The 22,396-nt window shown below is 43.4% G+C and overlaps 1 protein-coding gene across 1 annotated transcript in view; it reads right to left on the bottom strand.

The window, feature by feature from the left end:
- Window positions 1-22,396, bottom strand: part of LOC119441521 (mitochondrial intermediate peptidase) — a 495,739-nt gene that overhangs the window by 26,441 nt on the left and 446,902 nt on the right. Inside the window, exons 7-11 of the mRNA XM_037706135.2 lie at window positions 21,758-21,821; window positions 19,438-19,643; window positions 14,525-14,585; window positions 11,100-11,152; window positions 1,913-2,066 (exon numbers count right to left, since the gene is read on the bottom strand). Of these exons, the coding sequence (XP_037562063.1) occupies window positions 1,913-2,066; window positions 11,100-11,152; window positions 14,525-14,585; window positions 19,438-19,643; window positions 21,758-21,821 (538 nt within the window). The remainder of the gene's footprint in view (window positions 1-1,912; window positions 2,067-11,099; window positions 11,153-14,524; window positions 14,586-19,437; window positions 19,644-21,757; window positions 21,822-22,396) is intronic.

Below are 22,396 nucleotides of genomic sequence, written 5' to 3'. Positions count from 1 at the left end.
TCAAGACCAACGACTTTCCGAGGCCGCCACTCTACCATCATCACTCCACCATGGTTAGCTCAGATGGTAGAGTGACCATGCCAGAAAGGCGTTGTTGGTCCCATGTTCGAATCTCAGACCAGGACAAATATTTTTTCAACTGCAAAGCTATGTTTCAGAGAAACCCATATGGGATTGTGTTATAGCTTCGTGCTACAATCGGGTGGATGACGATTTTCTCTTTCATTAACTTTCTCCACGTTGTGAGCTTCCAGAGAACTGATTTGCCATAACTGAGTTCAGAACTAAAGAGATTGCTGAAACCCACATATATATTTTTTTCGTTTTGTTGTAAAATGTTGGCAGGCAAATAAGAGCACAAAAAGTGTTCCTCTTCATAATAGCACGTTTTAACAGGATAAATATGTGTTTTAGCGATACAATTTCAGCTAGCAGCATGTGAATGCCAGGTAGCAGCTCTTGAATTGATTGCCAAATCAAATTAGGAAAGAGAAAACTGAAATATCTGGTATCAAAAAATGTAACAGAACCGCAAATGTTCACAAATTTCGTGGAAGAGACAAATACAGCTACTGAACATGCCAGACAGTCAGTCTATGCTCACTGGGTTGCGAGAATGTCGACAGCAGTTGAGAACTTACGTTAATCTCCCAGCCATTTTTTTCATGGGCAAGGAAATTTTCTGTCTCACTTTACCTCCAGAAAGGGCCATCACCTTTGTGATAGAACGTTTGTCGACCTCAGTTTTGTTAAGATTTGCTGTAACAAAAGAGTGCGTAATCAAGGCGTGCGCCGCGCGTCACGCAAGTTAGCGAAAGAAACACGCCGGCACCGCGGCAGCTTCAACAGAATGGGGAGAGCGCATATGCTTCAAACAGCCGACACGACCAACGGAGTCTAGACGTATAGAAGCATCGACGAGGCAACGGTAACCAGAGAGGGAGAGAGGATAAGTCATCACCCCCCCCTCGATGACGCTCCGACGGCGGCAGTCGAAGATGTGAGAATTAACTAGAAGATTCCCAGGCTTTGGCCATGCTACGGGATCACGACTCCGACAGGAAGGTTCAAGAACGCCTGTGAAAGCTATAAAAATGGCGTGCGGGAATCAGAAGGGGATCAGACCGCGGCAGTGAGGAGATGTAACGTGAAGACTGACTGTCTGCGGAAGAAGGGGATTCCCCGGCAAGCTAGTTGACGAGTTCATCGAGCGTCTGCATTTCCAGAAGTTCCTTCTTCGAGATTTGCCTCGAGCTACGCTGAGATAGTCCGACTCAAGACCAGCACGGGTGAATACGATTTGACCCTTAGTGTTCCTATTCATTTTGTACTTTACGTGTTGGACTCTTAGTGCCTGTCGTTAATTATTTTCCTGTGTTTTGTAAATACCCATCTGAATTGCATTGTCATGTGTCTAGCCTAAGTGTGCATGTGTGTGTGTAACTACCTTGTGTGAAGAATACATTTTGTTGTGTTTTGAGAACTCTGGGCTTGGACTTGGTCTTTGGATCACAGCCTGCATTCGCTGGCGCACCAGGGGCCCATTACTAATTGTCCTTGCTTTCGTGGGATCATTTTAGGAAGCTGATAAGTTGGCTTTGGAATTTGGTCCGGCGTTGGCACCTCGTTCACGGGGTCTGTGACATTTATGCAACTCGAAAAAGAATAAAATGCTAGATTGCTATAAATGGAAAAGAGAAAGTAGGCCGCTCAAGGTTGCAGTAGCCAAGCAATGAACACAACCTCAATAGGCAGCTGCTATAGCTAGGCATACTGTGTGAGAACAGAAGACAGACAAGAAAGCAGATAGACACATTGTTGTCAGCCCTCCCGTCTGTCATGCATTCTCAAGCTACACACCTAATTATGCGTCACCAAAAAGCCTAACTACCCGCTCTCTTAAGACACGTACCAGCTTGACGACATCTGCATGCCAAACCTCTCCTGGCTTGACGTCCTCTGTCTCCAGGTAGACACCATACAGAGCACGAAAGATCTCGTTTAGCCCGTCCATGCAGCAGCCAAGGGAGAGGTACGGGGCATAGTCAGAAGCCTTCAGCTGGAACCTGCACACATGTGCACCAGTAAAACGCTAGTCAACCCTTTCCGTACAAAAGATAGGCTGAGCTCATCAAATATGCACTTGTAAAAAAGACAAACAACGAGCTCAACTCCTCCAGTGTCGTTTTATTTTTCATGTAGTAGCCCTCAAGGTGCTTCAAACTTGTTTGTTGATCTGTGCTTGTTGCAAACAACAACAAATGGCACAAGGAGCCCATTGAACAGTGAAGTTGTGAACATGCGATCAAACGTGCAGCCAAGCGCACTCTTGTTAAAAGGTAAAAATTTTTTTTCGAATAAACGTCACCGTTCTGAAGTAAATTTCTGCATAGTCTTGTTTCATATGATCAACAGAATTAATCAACAGAAAAAATTTTCATTTTTTCTGCAAGTTCTCATTTTTTTTACTGCCCTTAAAAGGTTAACCTTCTCTGGTGTAATGATTGCACAGGAATCGTGCTGCATCACAAGATAAGTCTGACAGAGAGAAAGACAGAAGTAAAATCTAAGCTTTCAAGTTTACTTGTTATTTTTAAGTTTCTTAATCCTTCAAGTTTTCCTTCTTTCTTTCCAAGCACCACTGAACAGTGGAATCCTTTACCGGGCGTCATCTGCGGATTGCAACTAAATGGGTTTTTAATTAAGACTGGCTGAACAATTAATCTATCAACAAGAAAGTTGTCCCTAGAAACTATTTTACTGCACTTGATGTTTGCTTTATGTCACTCTGTCAATCTTATTGTGCCTGTCTTTCTTGCTTTCTGAATTTTCTATGGTTACAACAATATAACTTCTGCAGCAGCCCACGTGGAGCTGTCGGCAGGTATGCAAACATAAACCAGACTTCCATTAAAACAAGCTCGAAAGGACCATGAAAATTTGTACGTCTTAATGGAAGTCCATCCTTCACAGAATCAATCCACAAAACCACAAATCTACTATTCCTGGGTGTACCCAAAGATCCATGACACAAAAGAATAAATGCAATTGCAATAAATCTGACATTATGGTGTTTTACATGCCAAAACCACGATAAATTGCAATCAAATGAAAAGGCAGATGTAAAAAGACATATTTTCTGCATTTGCATGATACAAAGCTGCACTCTCATTTAAGCTATTGAGTAATCATTGCTTGCCAGCGCAAATCTGAAAACCTGTGCACTGTCAGGAATGTTGACGTTTCAGCTAGCTTCCTCAAAAATTCGTCAGTGTCTTAATGTTGTTGCAAAAAAAAAAAAAAAATGCACCAAGCTTATTCAAGACATTACCAGCTACATCAAGTAAGAACACAGCTGGCGTTTGTGGCTCCTGGGCAGCGCTTGCACCACCATTATCAAACCAGGGAAGCACTTCAAAGACTTCCTCAATTACTGCTTCTATGGCATCATTTCTGCAGAATTACAGATCATTATTTACAACTGGCACAGCTGTTTACGTCCACAAAAGCACCATTTGCTTCTCATGCATGATCATCAGCCTATTTACATCCACTGTAGGATTAAGGCCTCTCCAAGTCCTGTCCTGTCCTGCAAAAGTTGACTCCATCTTATGCCTGCAAATTTCCCAATCCCATCGTACCGCCTAATCATCTGCCCATTTCTTTTCCCGCATTTCCCTTCCCTAGGCACCCATCCTGCAATTCTAACAGACCACCGGTTACCTGACTAACTCTATCAGACCACCGGCCTGCACAGCTCCATTTATTCCTCTCGATGTCCACCAGATTATTAGCTACCGCCATTTGCTTTCTAATTCACACTGCTTTCTTCCTGTTTCTTGATGTTATGCCTAACATTTTCTCTTCCATCACTCGTTAACTTCCTCTCAGGCTTCTTTGTTAAGCTCTAAGTTTCTGCCCGATATGTTAGTACTAGCTTCTCGTGTAGCTATAGCAGAGTTGCCTCTTTGAAGTCTACCAATGTGAGCCTGCCGCCGAGCAGAATGGCATGAGTCAGCGGTAGACGTGGAAGTTCGGTCTAACCAAAGCAGAGGTTCGCATTAGTTTATTTATGATCGTTATCTTTTTTTTGCATTAGGTCTGTTGGAAACTAACCAAATGTTCACACATTGTTCCTCATATCCTCCTAAGACCCCTTGTACAATACATTGCACATTGCCTTTAACATTTTTTTTGAAGTTCACTCGGAAGTGATTACGCAAGGTATTCATTCTGGGTATGAAGTACGGTGCATGTGTAACTGTAAAGAAGTGGCTTACCCATATTCTTGTTATCCGCTTTCGAGAAATTTGACACTCAATTGATTTAGACCTCTGTGTCGTCCCAGGCGGCCGAAAGCAACCTTGAGGTGTGTTTCGTAATCACTGAGATCTCGTGACAATACGGGACACGGCAGCAACATGACAATGCACTACGCATATTCCATCTTCATCTCCGCGTTTAAACAATGAAATGCGGTTCTTACCATAGCAAACATGAGGAGATAAGAGAGACTGTTATTTTTTTCACGTACATGTACATGGCGATGCAGTTTCTGGCAATTTAACCGTGGTATTTAAGATTTAAAAATTGTTTTTCAAGTTCATAACATAACAGTAGACAATAAAAACCACCTTGAAGTCCGATTATATCCCATAGTTGTGTTTCGGTTTCAGGAGGATACCTAAGACTTCGACGTAACTTGGTTTGTCATAACAAAAGTTTACTGTAAAATAAAATATAATCTTATAAATCACCGTCACAGCAACTGTGATTACATAACATATCTAGACTTGACACTGCAGACCACTGGATCTCCCTGAAGTTTCAGAAAAGCTCACATGTTGCGGCACACTGCGATTAGGGCTCTGTGCCACACCTCTGCCTTAACCCTTTGCGGTCCAAAACTTTTACCCACTTTCCAGCTGTCCTGGTCCGAAACTATTTTGCCAGTTTGTGGCACTGCGAAGAAAACCACAAACTGTGGAAGAAAAACTCGCAGGATATTTATTTTTTATCTTGCATTCTGCAGGCAACTCCTCTAACGATATTTGAGCAGCGTGTGATACTGCTTGAAGCATTCTCCTGGGTGCAGGCCAGGGTTGTTACTTCAGGTTTTGCAGAAAAACACAGTTTCCCTCCTGCCTCAGTTCGTTTTTTGATTGCTACAATCAGCACAGTCCTTGCTGCTACGACCTGGGAGCTTGTAGATGAATTGGCTCCTCCCATCTAGCCTTTCCTCGCACTCCTTCCGCGCAGACGGGCCCCGCTTTTTGGCTCTAGCCCTCGCGTCACTCACCAGCTGTTGGATGAGGTTGCGGCAGTACTGCAGATGTTGCTGTTCTTTATCACCATGATTCTGTAGCTGTGTGCACCTCAAAATAAAGTTATTGACAATGGAAACCTCTAGAAGCTTTCACTACATGCACCACCGTAAAACGCATGCGGTGAGAAAGTGGTCATGCTTCTCAGCGAACTGCGCGAACGTGCGGTTCCGCGCGCAAGTAAGAACGCTCTGGTATCCAGAAGCCGTGCTGAACATTGTGCTGCACCCTAATGCAAAAAGAAGTAAACTTCAACAAACAAAGTTTATTTATTCCTCACAAGATTGCAGATCATGTATACAAAGAATGCGCATCGCAGTCAGAAAACCGTGAAATTTAACCCTCGAACACCCTTGTCGGGATTGCCCGACAGCGGACCGCTACAGCCGTATTGCGTTGTCGGGCCCTGCCTGACAACGGACCGCAAAGGGTTAATGCCAGCTGGGTGACTTTGGGTGCATGCAAACAGCCTTAAAATAATTTGTGGCAATTTTTCACATACATTTAAAATTGTGAATTTAGGGATCTGAAGAAGAAAGCATTTATTTGTGGCGATGCTTTGTCAGCATCGTCATTAGGGATCCGAGGTGTCACAAGCTGTCTACTAAAGTGATACTAATACGCAGAGTTGGTGACAGAGGGCTTACATGTACTACGAAAAGCTAAAGTGGTATTTCTTTTTTAGTTTTTTTTTTCACTGAGGTGCACAAAATATAAATTTATGATGCCAAAAACAAAATTCGGACCAAAATGGTTATAGGCCAACTGCAATGATACTTCACTTAGGCTTTATAATTGAGTAGCCTGTACCATTGAAACGACCTTGGCAAAGATGGCGCTAGTAATTGTCAATTACTTTTAATTAACAGCCTTCTGTAAATAGCTCAGATCAATAGATGATGCACGTAATTGGAGGTCGATGAATATAACGCAGATCCCAGACCATGGCCTCTGAGATGTTTAGCGTGCCACAAGCACTGCCTGACCTCAGAGATGTCTAGGCCAGACACTACACTGCGCTGGTTCTCAATGTTCTCAATTACGGTGAATTATGACAGCAGCATTTTCCCTGAGTGTTGGTATCAAAAACGTCCATTTTTCCCAGCCTTTTGTGTTGCATCCACTTGGAACTTTTAAAGTAAAATTTTGCAAAGCGGCTGCTCAAAGTATCTACACTACATGAAACTAGGTTTTTGTATAAGGTCAAATATTTGCTGCAGTGGGCCTTTAAAATGACTAAAGTTGCAGGCAGAATCGGGGGCCTTCTTCATTGCGCCATTTTCATTCCTAGAAATGTCATGATTGAAACTAATGAAGGTTGTGTGCCTTAAGAGGAAGCTTTAGCTCTACCATTTATACTAATCTACCGTTTATACTAAAGATGATTGCTCCTTACCTAATTTTGACGAAGTTCCCAATCAACCCCCTATGAATGACATTGAAATAAATGAACAGGGTGTATTAAATCTCATATTGAACATCGATAGCAAAAAGAGTCCAGGACCCGATAACATTCCTAATGAGTTTTTGTATAGATATGCAGAGTGGACCGCTAAATACCTCACAGTTATCTATCAGTCTTCAATTTCTACTGGCTGCTTCCCATCTGCTTGGAAGTGTGCGAAAATTGTTCCGATTCACAAAAGTGGTAATAAGTTGGATGTTAAAAACTATAGACCTATTTCATTAATTAGTACTTGTGGCAAATTACTAGAGCATATTGTCTCCAAACAATTATCCATATACCTCGCTGATTTCAATATCCTGGATCGCTGCCAACATGGTTTCCGTAAGCAGCACTCGACAATAATTCAGTTGGTTGAATTAACACATGATCTCGCAAGTGCCTTGAACGAACGCAAACAACTAGACATAATATTTCTTGACTTCGCCAAAGCCTTCGATAAAGTTTCCCACCCTAAATTGCTCCTAAAGATTAATAAAATTTTCAAAAATCCGATGATCACTAAATGGTTTTCATCCTACCTCTCCAACAGAGAACAGTATGTTGTGCTTGAAAACTGTCGCTCTGATCCCTCAAGGGTACTATCCGGTGTACCCCAGGGTAGCGTTTTGGGTCCGCTCCTTTTTTAAATTTTCATTAATGATATGCCAAATAACATCACAGTACCCATTCGCCTGTTCGCAGACGATTGTGTCTTATATAACAAGGTAGAACATCCCGATGACCAGACTCTTCTCGAGATAAACTTGCAAAAGATAAAAAGCTGGTGTGACACATGGCAAATGGTATTAAACACCACAAAAACTGTTGTCATGATGGTCACGAGAAAAAAGAAACCTCTGTTTCATACATACTCTGTTGATAAAACTTCCTTAACAAGGGTTTCCGCTCGTAAATAACTTGGTATTACTATTGCGTCCGACTTAAAATGGAATGCTCATATCGATGACGTGTGTACCAAATCACGCAATGCACTATGGTCCTTAAGAAGACGCATTCACAGTGCAACTCCTGAAATAAAAATTATGGCATACAAAACGTTAATTAGACCAATCTTGGAGTACGCCAAAATAATATGGGACCCTTACACGGTAACGAATAAATCTAAACTTGATAAAATTCAACGCCTCGCTTTAAGGTATTTTTATAATAAGTACCGGCGCCATGACTCCCCTCAGAACTTAACAAAATTGCCAATCTACCCTCTCTAGAATCTAGAACTTCCCTCGAAAGACTGAAATTTCTCTTTCTTGTCATTCACGATTTCGTTAGCATAAATAAAAACGAATACTTTTTTTATCCAACCAGACACCTATTTTAGACACAGACACAGTATGTACATTCCCCCTCCCTCTGTCTGTATTGATTCTTTTAAATTTAGTTTTTTCCCCAGGGCTATCAATGAATGGAACGGGCTACCAGACACTATAGTCAAACTATCATCAATAGGTGAATTTCAGGAAAAAGTTAAGTCTATATATTTTACATAATTTGTCCCCTGTGACCTTAATTTGTTCATGAGCATACATACCTCTATAGTGGTTTTCTAGAAAGTGTTCATCTGTCAGAATATTTGCTGAACTATGAAGACAGTAATACAAGCGTAATGTTGTGATCCATACCGCATGTTACTTTTGCCAAGTAACATGATGATGTTCCCCTACCTGCCAAGGAATGTACCACTTTGTACAGTAGAACCCCGCTGTTACGTTCCCGGGTGCTGCGTTTTCCCGGCTGTTACGTCGTTTTCGGCCGGTCCCGGCACAGCTCCCATAGAACCCAATGCATTGGTAAACCCGCTGTTACGTCGCAACTGTGGGACCGTTCCCGCATCATACGTTGCGAACTGCCACACCGCGCCGGCCCGAGCGGCCATTTTGACTTTTCATGTCGCTTGGCTTGGTTGCTTGACGATGGCATTGGCCGCCCAAAGTGCTGGGGGCGACATTTATTACGTATTTTCGGTTTCCGCCAGCAAAAGTATGGCCTTTGATATCCGCTTTTGCTATCTAAAGATGATGTCTATCACGCGTTGCGGCCCTAAAATTGCTTTTGGCTCATAGATGTTCCGTATAAAGTGCAAGGGCAATAACGCCGTCGCCGCGCGCCGTATGCTTTCTTTCGCGCGCGAGACGCAGTCGTCGGCTCCCGTCGCACGCATTCACTCACACATACAGCATACGTCGCCGCGCGCCGTTTGCTGTATGTGCGAGTGAAAGCGTGCGAGGGAAGCCGCGCGTCCGTATGCTGAATGTGCGAGTGAAAGCGTGCGAGGGGAGCTGACAACTGCGTCTCGCGCGCGAAAGAAAAGCAGGGAGGAAGCGCGCCTCCTTCCGTTGCGCTCGAGGCACCAGCGAGGGGGGGGGGGGGGATAGCGGGCAGCGTTGTGCTCTGGCATCATACTGCGCGGCGGCGCGCGGTCCCGCTGGCCGTATCTTGAAAGCGATCTGCGTGGGGGCAGATTCTACGCAGTGTAGGTGCATCTGCGGCTCGTGGCCTTGTGCGTGCTGCGTGTTCTCGGCGCTCAGTTTGGGTTGAAGCGATAGACAACAGCACGAAGTTCACTTCGCTCGCTTCTGCAGCGGCGCTTAACTGCGCGTGTCCGCGCTCATCAAGTGTGATGTGTTCATGTTTGCCTGTGGGCGCTGACACCATGTTTGTTAATTATTTAATAACTGAATGTTTACAAGTTTATACGGACTATAAAACTACTATTCTTACTTTGTATAGCTCATCGCAATCGATACTTTGGCTGTCGGGCGAAACTACTTTTTGTCGCACATAAGAATTAAAATAATATTGTGTGCAGTTCAACACTACTCCCATTTCTCAATTTTTCCTGTTTCCTGGCTCTTGCGTTTCCCGGCTCTTACGTTTTTTTTTACGGTCCCGTGAAAGACGTAACAGCGGGGTTCTACTGTATGTTCTTTCTGTACTTTCCACTCCTGTAATGACCCATTGTAGGGTTGACAGTATTAATAAATAAATAAATAAATAAGCTCGGGCCTAACTCCGATGCCGCCTATTCAAATGCATGGAAAATGCAGAAACACTTTTCTGAAATAACCACCGGGCCAATCCTAATGAATTGTTGCATTTGAGAGAGAAAGTTAATTTCTAATGACTCTTGCAAGCAGAATTTCGATTTAGTGCCTGTATGTGTTAGAAGAAATTTTCAAATAATGTTAGGTTTGAAAAAAATAGAAGCACAAAGTTAAAAAATCCGTAGCTCTGCATGAAGAACAGATGTAGGAGGTCTGTAAACTGCACCCGTTAGGGCATCCAAAGTGGAAAATTTTGATATGTCAATTTATATCTTACGTGAATTTGTGACATCGTTTACAAGGGTTGTGCAAAAGCTCTACTCACATATTAGTGGTTTAGTTGAGAGCCATGTATATCAATTTTGTCCGCTTTAGATGTACAATTTACAGAGGTGCAATTTACAGAATTGTGATATCTTTTCAACGCCAAGTTAGAGTTGTAAACTTCATAGTTTTGTTTTTTTAAAATTTGAGATTTTCACCACTGTTTATTAAGAAATTGATGACCTAAATCAAAAATTCGCAATTAACAGTCACTAGATTCTATCTCTTGCTTTTAAATGCAGCAAACCTCATCAATAGGAGCCCCAAAGCTAAAACTTCCTCTTAAGCCTGTGAAGAGTTACTTGCAATTCACAGAACTGCAGACAATGTCAGGTTCTCCGGTGCCCAACTCGGATTGCCCTGTTCAAACACACACAAAAGGCAGAGATGCTCTAATTACAAAATATTTGCATGGAATTGAATGAAAGTTGTTGCATTAAAAAAAAAGAAAAGAACATACCCAATTGACTGTCAGCATCAAAAGCGTTGTGGCCATCTTTCTTTCTCATTCAATTAGTGTGTGTGCTGTTTAAGTCCTAAATAATACGTACCAACTAGATGACCAGTAAAGTCACTCATTATTTTTAAATTTCGGGGACATTACAACTTCTGTCTCGGCCTAAAATTAAAAAATAAGATTCTGGGGTTTTACATGCCAAAACCACAATTTAATTATGAGGCATGCTGTAGTGGGGGACTCTGGATTAATTTTGACCACCTCGGGTTCTTTAATGTACACCCAATGCACGGTACACAGGCGTTTTTGCATTTCGCCGCCATCAAAATGCGGCCACTGCTGCCGGAATTTGATCCCGTGAGCTCGTGCTTAGCAACACAACACAAAAGCCACATAGTAACACAGCGGGTCTGTCTCAGCCCATATTCAAGTGAACACGGTGTGCTACGACCACGTGATAACAGGGACATTGTCATGGTACTCACTTCGCTTGTCGTGCACAGGATGTGTAATAAGGGACGTCCCAAGCTTGAAGCACCTGAAGAAAAAGAAAGACGAAAAGCATACGATGAATTAGGAAGATATAAAAAATATGTGGATCCGACACACAGTGAGAATCGGTTTAAGCTAAGCTTCTTTCTAGTGTTTAGGAGGAATGCTTTTCTAGTTTAATGACCATTTGCAAGTACTGATAACAAGATAAAATTGGACACATCACAAGAAAACACCCCCTCACTCAACATATACTTGTGGTGCTCAAACACTGCAGACATGTCCGACAAAAACCAGAGTCTAAAACACACAGTGAACCAAACTCATCCTCCACAAAGTGTTCCTTCAAGTACTTATTTGCACCAATAAAAGACACACACCTGCGCTGCCAGTGTCTCATATCACTGCGTATAAATAATGCATGGCTTCGCATTTGCAAGCAACTGTGCCTTCGCGTTCCAAGCCATTTGTCACTGCATACCGATGCTGTTTCACTTCGCACTTTTGGACAAAATGTTCACCATGCTCCTCAGCACTCGATGATGCTCCACTTTGCGCTTATTAGCCAGCATTCTTAAGGAGAAGCTTTAGCTATGGGGCTCCCATCTAAACAAAACTTTTTTTAAAACCTCTTTGGCAAAAACTAACCGCACAATGAAAAGATGGTACTGGCGACTTGCGTTCTACCATGGAGGAGCCCTCGATTGCGACCACGCTCCGGATGTCAGAGGTAAAAGTGCAGTTCTCGCCATCTAGCAGCAGAGTGCAGCATCAGCGCATCGAATGTGATTGCTTTTCTTCATATTTCGGGCTGCCAAGTTGGGGCTGTGGCCCCTACACGGGCGCTGCCCGTACTCGAGATTATACGGTAATGTGTTTAGTGCTTCTACTCGCACTAACAACTTCACTGTAAAATGTACTAATGTTCTTGAAACAGTGTTGAGGAAATGCTTAGGTATACCATGTGATCATCGATGAAATGTTTAGGAGTTGCAACAAAGTGTTGCTGTCTAGAGGGCGGGCATGGTGACTGAATAACCCAGTGTGTTAATCTCCAAGCAAGTTTCGCTTGCAAGTAAACCACTAACAATGGCACTGACATAAGCATGCTTACCAAGACAGTGACCACACGATGGGCACTAGTGATCAGTGCTGTAGATGAGTTGTAGGTGTTAAGCCTTTGAGGGTCAATGACATAAATATAGGGCACCACAAACAAGTCCCAAATGGTCAATGCCGCATATTTACGGAGCCGTCTGTATGTTTGAAAAACGCACCAATTTTTCAACTCTGTTGCCCAGTAAGTGCTGTTACCCTGTGTGGATACAAGGAATTTTTTTTTTTTGCTCCATAGTCTCTTGGTTTGCATTCCACAGCTTCTGGACTGAAGCTGGTGTTTCAGCAACCTTTGCGTATCTGCACGGCGGTTAGTTTTTATTTTGTCTCTCAGGCTGCTTCGATTTGTTGCAATCGTAAAACTTATCTCTTATCTGGTTTCTAATTTCTCGAAGGGTCACTGCTAGATGCTCGCTTGTCTGTTGCTCACAGGAGTGTGATTACATCTGTTCACAGGCGGGCACTGGTACACACAAACGATGATGGTGTATACAAATGATGTTGCCATGCCTGCGTTTCTTTTCTCGAGACTTGGCTCGCAAAAACTGATTGCCCCTCGTAGGCAATGGAAAGAAGGATTACTGCAAGTTTCTGACTTGCTTGGTTTTTCTGACGGGCCCACAACGATCAAGTTTTCTTGCGTACGCTCACATAGACGGTTTGATTACGCTATAGGCGTGCACGCTGGTTGTGCACGCCCATGAGGAGTCGCAAAATAAATTGACCTTCAAAGCGTTAACAAATGACAAGTCACCTAGTCCACACCGATACTCGATCTATGCCAAAAATGTTTTTTTTTCTCTGCTACTCAGCTCCACTCGGTAAGTACAGACACAAGGAAGAGAGCTGCGCTGACGTCAGATGGCAAAGTAGCCAATCAAAAAGGTAGTGGGAAAACGCTGGCTGCTCCCTGTACTTCAGCTCGGGCTGTAATGGGTCTGCGAACCGAAGCAACTTAGTAGGCAGCCTGGTAGACCAAGTACAAACTCTGCCGTCACAGTGCAGAGGCCAAGTCTACAGCGCTGGGTGACGTAAGCACTACGAGGACTATGATCGTCACAGGCGTCTGCATAACATATTAACCCGAGACATTGTTGGAGGCAAACTTCGCAAAGTTTGTACAGCCATGACTGCTTGCAGTACGTCGCATAACCTTGTACCCCTTATACTATCAGCACCTGATAACATCCATATGGAAAGCTATGCCAGGTACTAATTCTGCCACCATGGTGCAGTTGGTACGCCTACAGCACACAGTGATGCGTGCACTGTGACAACCTAGAGTGCTACAGTCGTTACCGCCATATGCATAGCCCGTGGCTCGGGACAATGCAGGAAAATGTCGGCAAGTTAGTGTTGCAGTGTTTACATGTGGTATGCCATGTGATTTACATTATTGATAGTGCATCATCAATAGTACTATTGTATTATCAATGTTACTTTCAACAGTTTATGTACTATCGTCAGTTTGATAGTGCCTGAACTATTGATAGTACTGATTGTATCATCTATAGTTTTACTGCTACAAGCTGGCCACAATCTTGGTGACCAGTGAGCGTCCTCTGGTATATGCAGTCTAAAAAGTCCCTGTTATGTACACGTAACAACATAATTTCACTGCAAAAGCATTTAAAAGCTGAAAACTGGGTTTGCTGCACCACCCATCCACCCTTTCTGTTACACTGTCCTCGCGATGCTGTCGTAATCATTGAGTTGTCGTTATTGTGACGTTGTCAGCCCACCTCCTCAGCCTCGCCATCACAGTACAGCGAAGAAAAACAAAACTTTGTTCGTCACTGTCACGGGGGCACCAAACTCTTGCCCTTGCTGCAATGTGCAAATGGGATTTGAATGCTAAGATAACCACAGCAGTATCGCGCAGCTCGACTGCTTAGTAATTTCCGTGCAGAGCAGCAGGCTAGAGCACGCTAGCTCAGGCCGAACTCTCTGCCTTCCTTCAAATAAATTCCCTCTTTCTCTTGTGCCACACACAGACTGATGGAGGCATCTGTGCACTTATTTCTGTATTTTTATTTTATGCATTCGTTTCAACATTTATCCACTCGTTCAAGTGCCTCCCTGCTTTCTTAGGCCAGAGGGTACGTAAAAAATGTATGTTCTAGTGAAAAAAAAGGAAGTATTTCATTATCTTCTAATGCTATTCCACGCTACTTAGATGAAATCTGATTTATCATAAAGTTTCCCTATTAATGTGCCCCTAGTGAAAAGGGCACATAAACATAAAAACGGATGTTTGTCCCATTTTTCCCAATACCATTGGCATACCACTTGGCTGACTTACACTTTTGTTGCCGCTACCAGATGTCTTCATGTCCAGCATCTCCTTGTAATCATTGTCTGCCCTAGTGACAGAAACAGCATACATGTTTTAGCTTTCATGGGAACATGAAGACAAAGCACGAATAATGCAATGAAACTGCCATAGAGGAAAGAAAGGAGGGAGCATCACGTGACAATCCACAAGCCGAGTAATAAAAAATAGAAAGATAGAATCATGGAAAATACCACCCAAGCATGTGACAGCGAGCAGTCATTTCTAATCGCTAGGCACGGCTGCATTTCGTAGTCGTCTGCTTGTCTGCCGCACCGCTCAGAAGTTTTAACATGTTGCTAATCGTGCAGACACTCCAAAGCAAACATTGGCAATGGCGACAATGTTTCCACGTACCAAGGCCAATAACTACAAATCATGAAATGCAGCGAGCAGAAAGTGAGCACCACGGGATGAAAAAAGTAGCGGTAGGTCTGGCCGCCTGTGGCACTCAAACCTACCAATAACCAAATCAGCATGCTGTTCCTAAGATGCAACGCACGATGTACACATTTCCTATGATTCCCCATTGAAAGCAGCTAGAGAATGGCAGCAGATTAGGTTGCCTTGTGAAGGCTGAATGCCTGACGTCATGCTTAAGTCGGTCCATATGCCTTGTGACAAACACTGCCAAAAAAAGCTTTCTTTTTCTTTTCTTCATGGAAACTTCCTTGTTCAATAAATTCTCATGGCTCAGTGATTGTGACTTGCTGCTACTGAACAGGAGGCAGCACGTTGAATTCTAGGTAACACAATCCCACCTATTCAGGTTGCTGGCACCTCAAGGTAGCTAACTGCTTGCAAGACAAATTGCAATGCAAGAAGAGCTAAGTGTGAGTGCCACCCTTCAATCTCATCTTCCTTCTCGGTAGATATCATTTCCTTTTGGGCCGCCTTCTTTGTTGTTTCTGGCTTGTAAAGTTCCAGAATGGACGACTATCTCAAGCATGCAACAATGCTTTACAAATTATCTAATTACAGTATAGACCACTTATAACGTAACCACTTATAGTGCAGGACCGGATATAGTGCGGTCTTTTCAGACTCCCGTTAATTTTCCCATAGCACTCCATGTATACATGTATCGCTTATAGTGCAGTTGCGGGAAACTAAATACCGGTTACAGTGCAGCTGCCTGGGAGCACAGAAGTCAGCGGAGACGGCGAACGCTCCCCTCAAACGGGCGCCCCAAGGAGTGCTCGAGGAAGAAAGAGAGACGAAGTGGAGGAGAAGGGCACGTGGTGCGAACGAACAGCCAGTGAGGCTGAAACCAGAATCTTGAGTGCGAGTTGTGAAATATCACCGCTCGCATAGCGAGCAAGGGCTACAAAACTGCCAACACCGACCAACGCTCGCTTCACGATAACGGCAGTAAACGAAACTTCAGGGGAGCGGGCGGCGCCGGCACGGCACGGCGAAGGGCGCACGCGGAGACCGTGGAATGTGAGGGAGGAGGGCGGCAGGGAAGCGGATTTCGCCTCGGCAACTCCGCCGCTTCAGTGGCTCCCCTCGCCCTCCCTTGTAGCTCCCTCACTTTCGACTGTCACGGTGCACGCCCGCCACCGTGCAGGCGCCGCCGCTCCAGCCGGCCCTGCGCCAGCTCCCCGAAGTTTCGTTTTCTGCTGTTATCGAGAATTGGGCGTTTTCCAGCGTGGGCAGTTTCATTGGCCGGCCTGGGACAGCGCCGCTGCTTCCCTCTGCGCTGTAGCCGCAGCGTGCAAGGTCAACACGTGACTAGGAGGAGGCGTTCGTGACTAGAAAGTAGAAGAATAAAGGAGAAAGAAGGGTTCACTGCCATTTTCTATGCGTGGCTACGGTAGCGTGGCTGAGACGTCGGCACGTACAGGCATGTTCTGGCACAACGCAGAATCGGCGACCTTGCCATTTGAAAGAGGGTGAGATTTCCGCCACGTTTTCTTTTTCTTTTTTTTTTGTTCGCGAGCGACATTGAGGGGTCTCTCCCAAGCTTTTACTCTATGGCGGTGCCGGAGCAATGCCGGTCGGAGGCGCCGCCGCGTGATTTGGTTCGAATTAACGAGATTCGACTGTAAATTGAATGAAAACATTCTAGCCGCATTCCTCGACTGTCGCATATGCGTGGCGGCTCGGTGCACATGTTTTGCATATGTGCGGGGCTTGAAAATTGTTGCTTTGGTTATGGTGCGGCACCGCTTATAGTGCGGATATTCGCGACTCTGTCGACTTACGTTATAAGCGGTCTACACTGTAGTTAACTTTAGTGTGAAGATTGCATTTGCAGTATTGAAGTGAGTCAGTGCTTGAGGCACTTCCATTTCAGTAAGAATCGTCAATGAAACACCCATTTTCAAGATATCCACATTTGGAATGTCCTACAAAACCCGCTGTAATATAATAAGTGGAATATCAATGCGGTGCATCACATCTTTAGGAAGTAGGTAATACTTCAAAACTGCTGCCAGTCACTGCTGTCTTGAAGCTACTGCCAATTCTTTTTGTGATTTACATGTTATACATTTTCTGGGATAATTTTTTTCTTGTACCATTCAGATTGTCTTAAAGGGATAGTGAATAAAAACATTGCGGCCAAGATTTTTAACTCCAAATGACAGCTGGGGCACTGAAGGTGGTAAATGCAGTGCTCTTTTCAAAAAGAAATCAATAGACAGTATTTCATTTACTGATTTTCTTATAAGCTATTGCACCAAGCAGCCATAGTGGGAAACACAGGATGTGATGTCAACCCTACTGGAAGTATTGCTGGGTACTCCAAGATGGTTTGTGCGATCTATGGGATACGAACAATTGTGTCTTCTGAGTGCAATTGTGATGCATTCCTAATTTTTTCATACTTCTGTTCAGTATCCCTTTAAAGAACTGCTACCCATTTACTGAAATGCATTTTTAATAATCTGGCTTTAAATATATAAACAGCAGCATGGGCCCCCTAAGGTAAATGCAATTGGTAATTTTAAGATAATTATTGGAACACTTAATTTGCTAATCATTTACTGTCATTCATGGTGCAAGTAGTGCTCTCCTGTTCAAGTAATCCTGCTGAAGTGGTAGAACTGTGCTACTAGCCACAGGCACACTTTTTTAAACCTGTGCAAAAAAATAGAAAATAAGGCAGTGTGTAACCATGACAGTACTAAACAAATGCTAAAGGCAAACATAGATCAAAGTGCAACTTTTACGTCACCCTTCCGGAAACCTCTCAATGTTTGTTACATGCTAAATGGTTCCCTTATGTAGGAAGTGTAGAACGTGCCAGCAATCTCAGAGGTGATGCTCTGTCATGTGCTAATGCACGCTTCAAGTCAGAGGTCTGCACAGAGAGGGCGCCACACTACCATAAAAAAGCATAGACAGAGCTTGGTCAAGATAACAAATACCAGGAAGAGTTTTGTAGAAAAACCCAATAAATTGGGTAAAATGTTGTTTCTTTCCCACTGTTGTCTTTTCCCCAGAATGCAGAGTAGTGCTATGCATTTTGTACTACTATGTCTACACCATTTTCTCACTTATTTGAAGCTATGTTATCAGTAACAGTGATGCTCTAGTCCTCCTGGATGAGCATTCTACAACTTTTGTTCGACTTGACATTTGACTTTAGTGCACCTTGAACCAGTATCACTTTCGAAAGAGACAAGTTGCCATTTTTTTCTTTTTATTAAATTTTCTCCACCATGTGGATTTCTGCAGAACTGGCTTGCCTATATCACTCCTGATGAGTGGTTGGGGTTATTGCGTGCTGGTACTGGAGGCAGTGTGATACAGAGCACCTTTTCAAGTTACAGGTGCCATCTTGAACATGGCCAAAAGTAAGAAGGCAACTAACCTGCTCATACAAAGAATCTTTAAATGTGTAAAAAAAAGAGAGGGCACCAAAACAGGTGCACACAAAGGACGCATACACTGGCTCCCCACTTCTTGACTGTTTCTTTGGATAGTCATGAGTAGAAAAGCTTTTGAATACTCATCATCCCAAAATATCCACATTGCTGTTCAACAAAAGTCATGCTAGCACAGTCTGTAACGACTGTGCAAATTATTCCTGTGAGCCCAGGCCCACACTTCCCTCAATAGAGATGGTAATCTCTTTGGCATACACCAAAATTATTGACAGCATGATCAGATCGTAAGGACACTGCACTCTGCAGCTTTTCTGCAATCCAGAGACATAGTTACACTAGTGCAAATAGTGATAATGAAAACCAAATAGAATGTTTATGACATAAACTAAAAAATGCAGTGTCATTCAAACAGGCCGCTATCGATCATAGATCAGCAGTTTTTGTATTTTTATGGTTATTTGTATTGTCGTTTATATTCTTTACGTAAACTTAGCTTGTACCTTCCATTACAATTATTTCATTCTTCTGTACTATTTATTTTAACCTATGTACCTACTACTCCTTTCTCTAATGCCCATGGGCCTTGAGCGTATTGAAATAAATAAAAAAAATTGAATGACAATGAAACTGACTCTAATATAGACTGAACAGGCACAGAGTGAATAGTTTCTAAGCAGGATGCAGGCATCTCAGGTGCCTTCAAAATTATGCTGCCTAGCTCTGGTTCAGCAATGCACCATTTTACAGGAGGGTAACACCTATTAGTCCCAAATCCGCTAATCAATCATTACTTTGCGACAAGAGTGGGAGATTGTTCAATGACTGAGGCTGCATGTTAGCTTGCAGTGTGTCAATGAGGATCTGCCTTTCACCTTGAAATTGAAGACAGAGCCAAATATGCTCAGCCACATGGGCCGTTTCGCAAATAGAAAAAATACCCTAATCGAGTAATTTATTAAAGAAAATGTGCTGCTTAGCTGATAAAAAAATTGGTGAGGGTAACAGGTTTTCAGGCAGACTTGCCGGGAGTGGTTATCCAATTTTCACCTGGGCTTCAGTTGTGACGAGAGGATGCCCAAGAACTGTTCGACGACGTCGGGGCTGCCTGCTATGCTGCCACGCAAAACGCGGTGTGCAAAGCTGGGAAACCCGCAGAGTTGCGCAAGACGGTGCCGCGCCCCCAAGAGCTCATCCAACAGCTCGCTCTGGTGCTTATCCGGATAAAGGTAGGCACGGTACGCAGCCTCTCGCACCTGGAATCGCATGTGCGACAGTTTGGGGAGAACCTCTGTTTTGTAGAAAGGACACTAAACAAGCATATTATGCTAGTCTCAATTGGCAAACTCAACTTCTGGAACACTTGAAATATTACTCTTACCGTGTGCATAGTCTCGGTAAGCCAGAAACGACAAAAAAAACAAGATGAGCTTGACAATCCCAAGGTAGTTCCTTGCGCCATAACGAGATTTGTAGAGCATCTGTTCTACAAAGCTCAAACAACAATTTCGCTAGAATCTCATGGAACCTAAGACTCAGACTAGCGAGTTTTGATAACTTTCTTTCAACAAGAACAGCCCAACCATGCAATAACACTTTGAAATCTATGACGGCATACTAATATAGCAGCACCGCAGCTCAGGCACAAGTATCAAAAAGAAAGACTCAGCCTTTCATTTTCTTCACTATAACCCAAGCAGAATTAGCTGACGACCAATAATTGACAATAAATTGGGATACAGAAGGCTGCTGATTTTCTTGGCCAGTCTTATGTCAGCACTAGTCAGGCCACAACTGGTGGCCAATTATGCTGGTACAGAATTAGTCAGGGACCTTGGTCCAAGGCAGAACACCACTTCCCAATGCCCCAGCAGACTGGCAGTGTTGGAATAATGCTTTGTCGCTAAATACGGCCAATGCACTGAATTCATTGCAGTACACAATCATGGGACAGAATTGCAGCAAGGGAAGTACGCATGTTTTCTGAACTACTTATAACCATATGATAGCAGCTACACAGCTTAGGCGTGGAGCACAAACTTTGATTCATCCAATCACACCACCAGGGAATTGCAGTGGTTTGTGAGAAATACTTGCTACACTTCCCAAGCAGCATACATGCATATATGCATGCCATACGAGTTTTTCCCACGGCATTAGCAGGTTCTAGCACGGAACTCGTATCGAGATTTTGTGGTGGCAGAAGATTATGCACAATAAAAGTACTTTGCGGAAAATAATAAAATGATAAAACTATGAGGCAGTATGCATGGCTAAGCTAGGACTGAGTGCCTGTCAAAACAAAATGTGCAAGTTTAACGGAAAGTCCTTTCCTTTGATCTCGGACATATTGGAGCCATCTAAAAATTTATGTTGGGCCATGTAAGGCATAACAATGGCCAGCAGTTGACACAGCGTAGGAAGACTGGTAGTTAGCCAATGTGGGGCTTGTATATATAGCCATGCTTGTCCCAGGTTAGACTGCCAACATCGAACCAAGCTAACCTTAATTGGCTACCACACACCGAGTCAAGGCTGGGCCAGAAGAGTTATCCTATTGGTACGCAAACATTTCCTGTGAAATAATTGCAAATTATTATTCTTGTCTTGAAGAAGTACTGCCCCAGAATACAGTAACCCAGTGTCACTCTTCGGTGTCCCTTTTAGTATTTTTTTGTAATGTGCGCTGATAATTTGTCCCAGAGCAGCACATTTGAGAAGCACCAAGGCACACAAATAAGGACAGTCACAAAATGGTTAACTGCAAACGACTGATTTACCCTTGAAAGGCACGATTTAAAAGGAAGATTTACATCAGGAACTCATATTTAAGTACCGGGTATTTCTTTTTACATGGAGCACTTCTTTAACTGTCTCTAGGCTCCTGTCATATATCCAGATAGGCTATGTGGCTATGCAAACATTAACAGCAAGAAAAAGACCGACAATAATTTCGCTAATTACCAAAAAATATTAATTAACTTTTTAAGTACACCCTTTGAAACCATAGAGTAGTGAAGTAATGTATGCTTAGCAGACATCCATCAAAGGGACAGTATGGGAGGGAGGGGGGGGGGGGGGGGTGAATTCACAGTAACATGAGCAAGCATCACAATGCATCACAAAGGCTCACGCTTTCATTTGACACAATAATGCATCAGCCCGGTGCACCAGAGGCCACCAGCGGCATAAGAAGTGGCAGCAGGCACACAATCCGAGCATTTCAGTTCACTCCCCAAGCACTGCACAGTCACAACAATCAAACCCGAGAATTGAACCTAAGACCTCGTGCTTGGTTTGTGCGGTATCTTGTGCTCGAGCCACCACAGCAAACATTTTGAAATGTAAGCGGACAAAAAGCATAACTCACCAGCTCATTGTCAGCATCTGTGTAGAGACCAGGGACAATAACATGCTCCCCATCACTGGCAAAGCTAAGAGCAAAAAAAATTGTTTGATTTAAAATATGCGCAAATAAAGCATGGAAACATAGTGATTGTCATGGCTGGGCAAGATACCTTGAAATGCGACCTAAATATAGCAGCAGCAAGATACCCATATGTAAACTTTATTTCAGACACTGAGAAAAATATTGCAGATCCAATGCACATTTTGGAAGCTATGTAAAGCAAAGCGTCCGTAAAACGGTTACTTAAATGCTATAAACCCATCGTTCAAGCAGCGCTTTGCAGCACAGCCATTACCTCCCTTTCCAGGAAACCAGCGACACGCACAAGTCCATGCAACACAACCGGCGTGATCCATGCAACTGCAGATTAGAGTTGTCTTCATAATTGGTGCACTTTACTTATAATAACACCATCTCCAGTGTCAGCCCACTTTACTCTTGCATTATCTCCAGACACTGTACAAGAAACCAACTGAGCAAATGTGCAAAACCCCGGGAAAGAAGGCACAGAAAGCTTTGCTTTAATAAAGGAATTATAAGCTTGTTGGCGTGTATTTGTTGCAGTGAGGACATTTAGGGATCGTTTGTTGTTTCACTGCA

This window comes from Dermacentor silvarum, chromosome 2 (assembly GCF_013339745.2).
Source record: "Dermacentor silvarum isolate Dsil-2018 chromosome 2, BIME_Dsil_1.4, whole genome shotgun sequence".
NCBI lineage: Eukaryota > Metazoa > Arthropoda > Arachnida > Ixodida > Ixodidae > Dermacentor > Dermacentor silvarum.
This window is presented reverse-complemented; position numbering and strand designations above follow the sequence as displayed.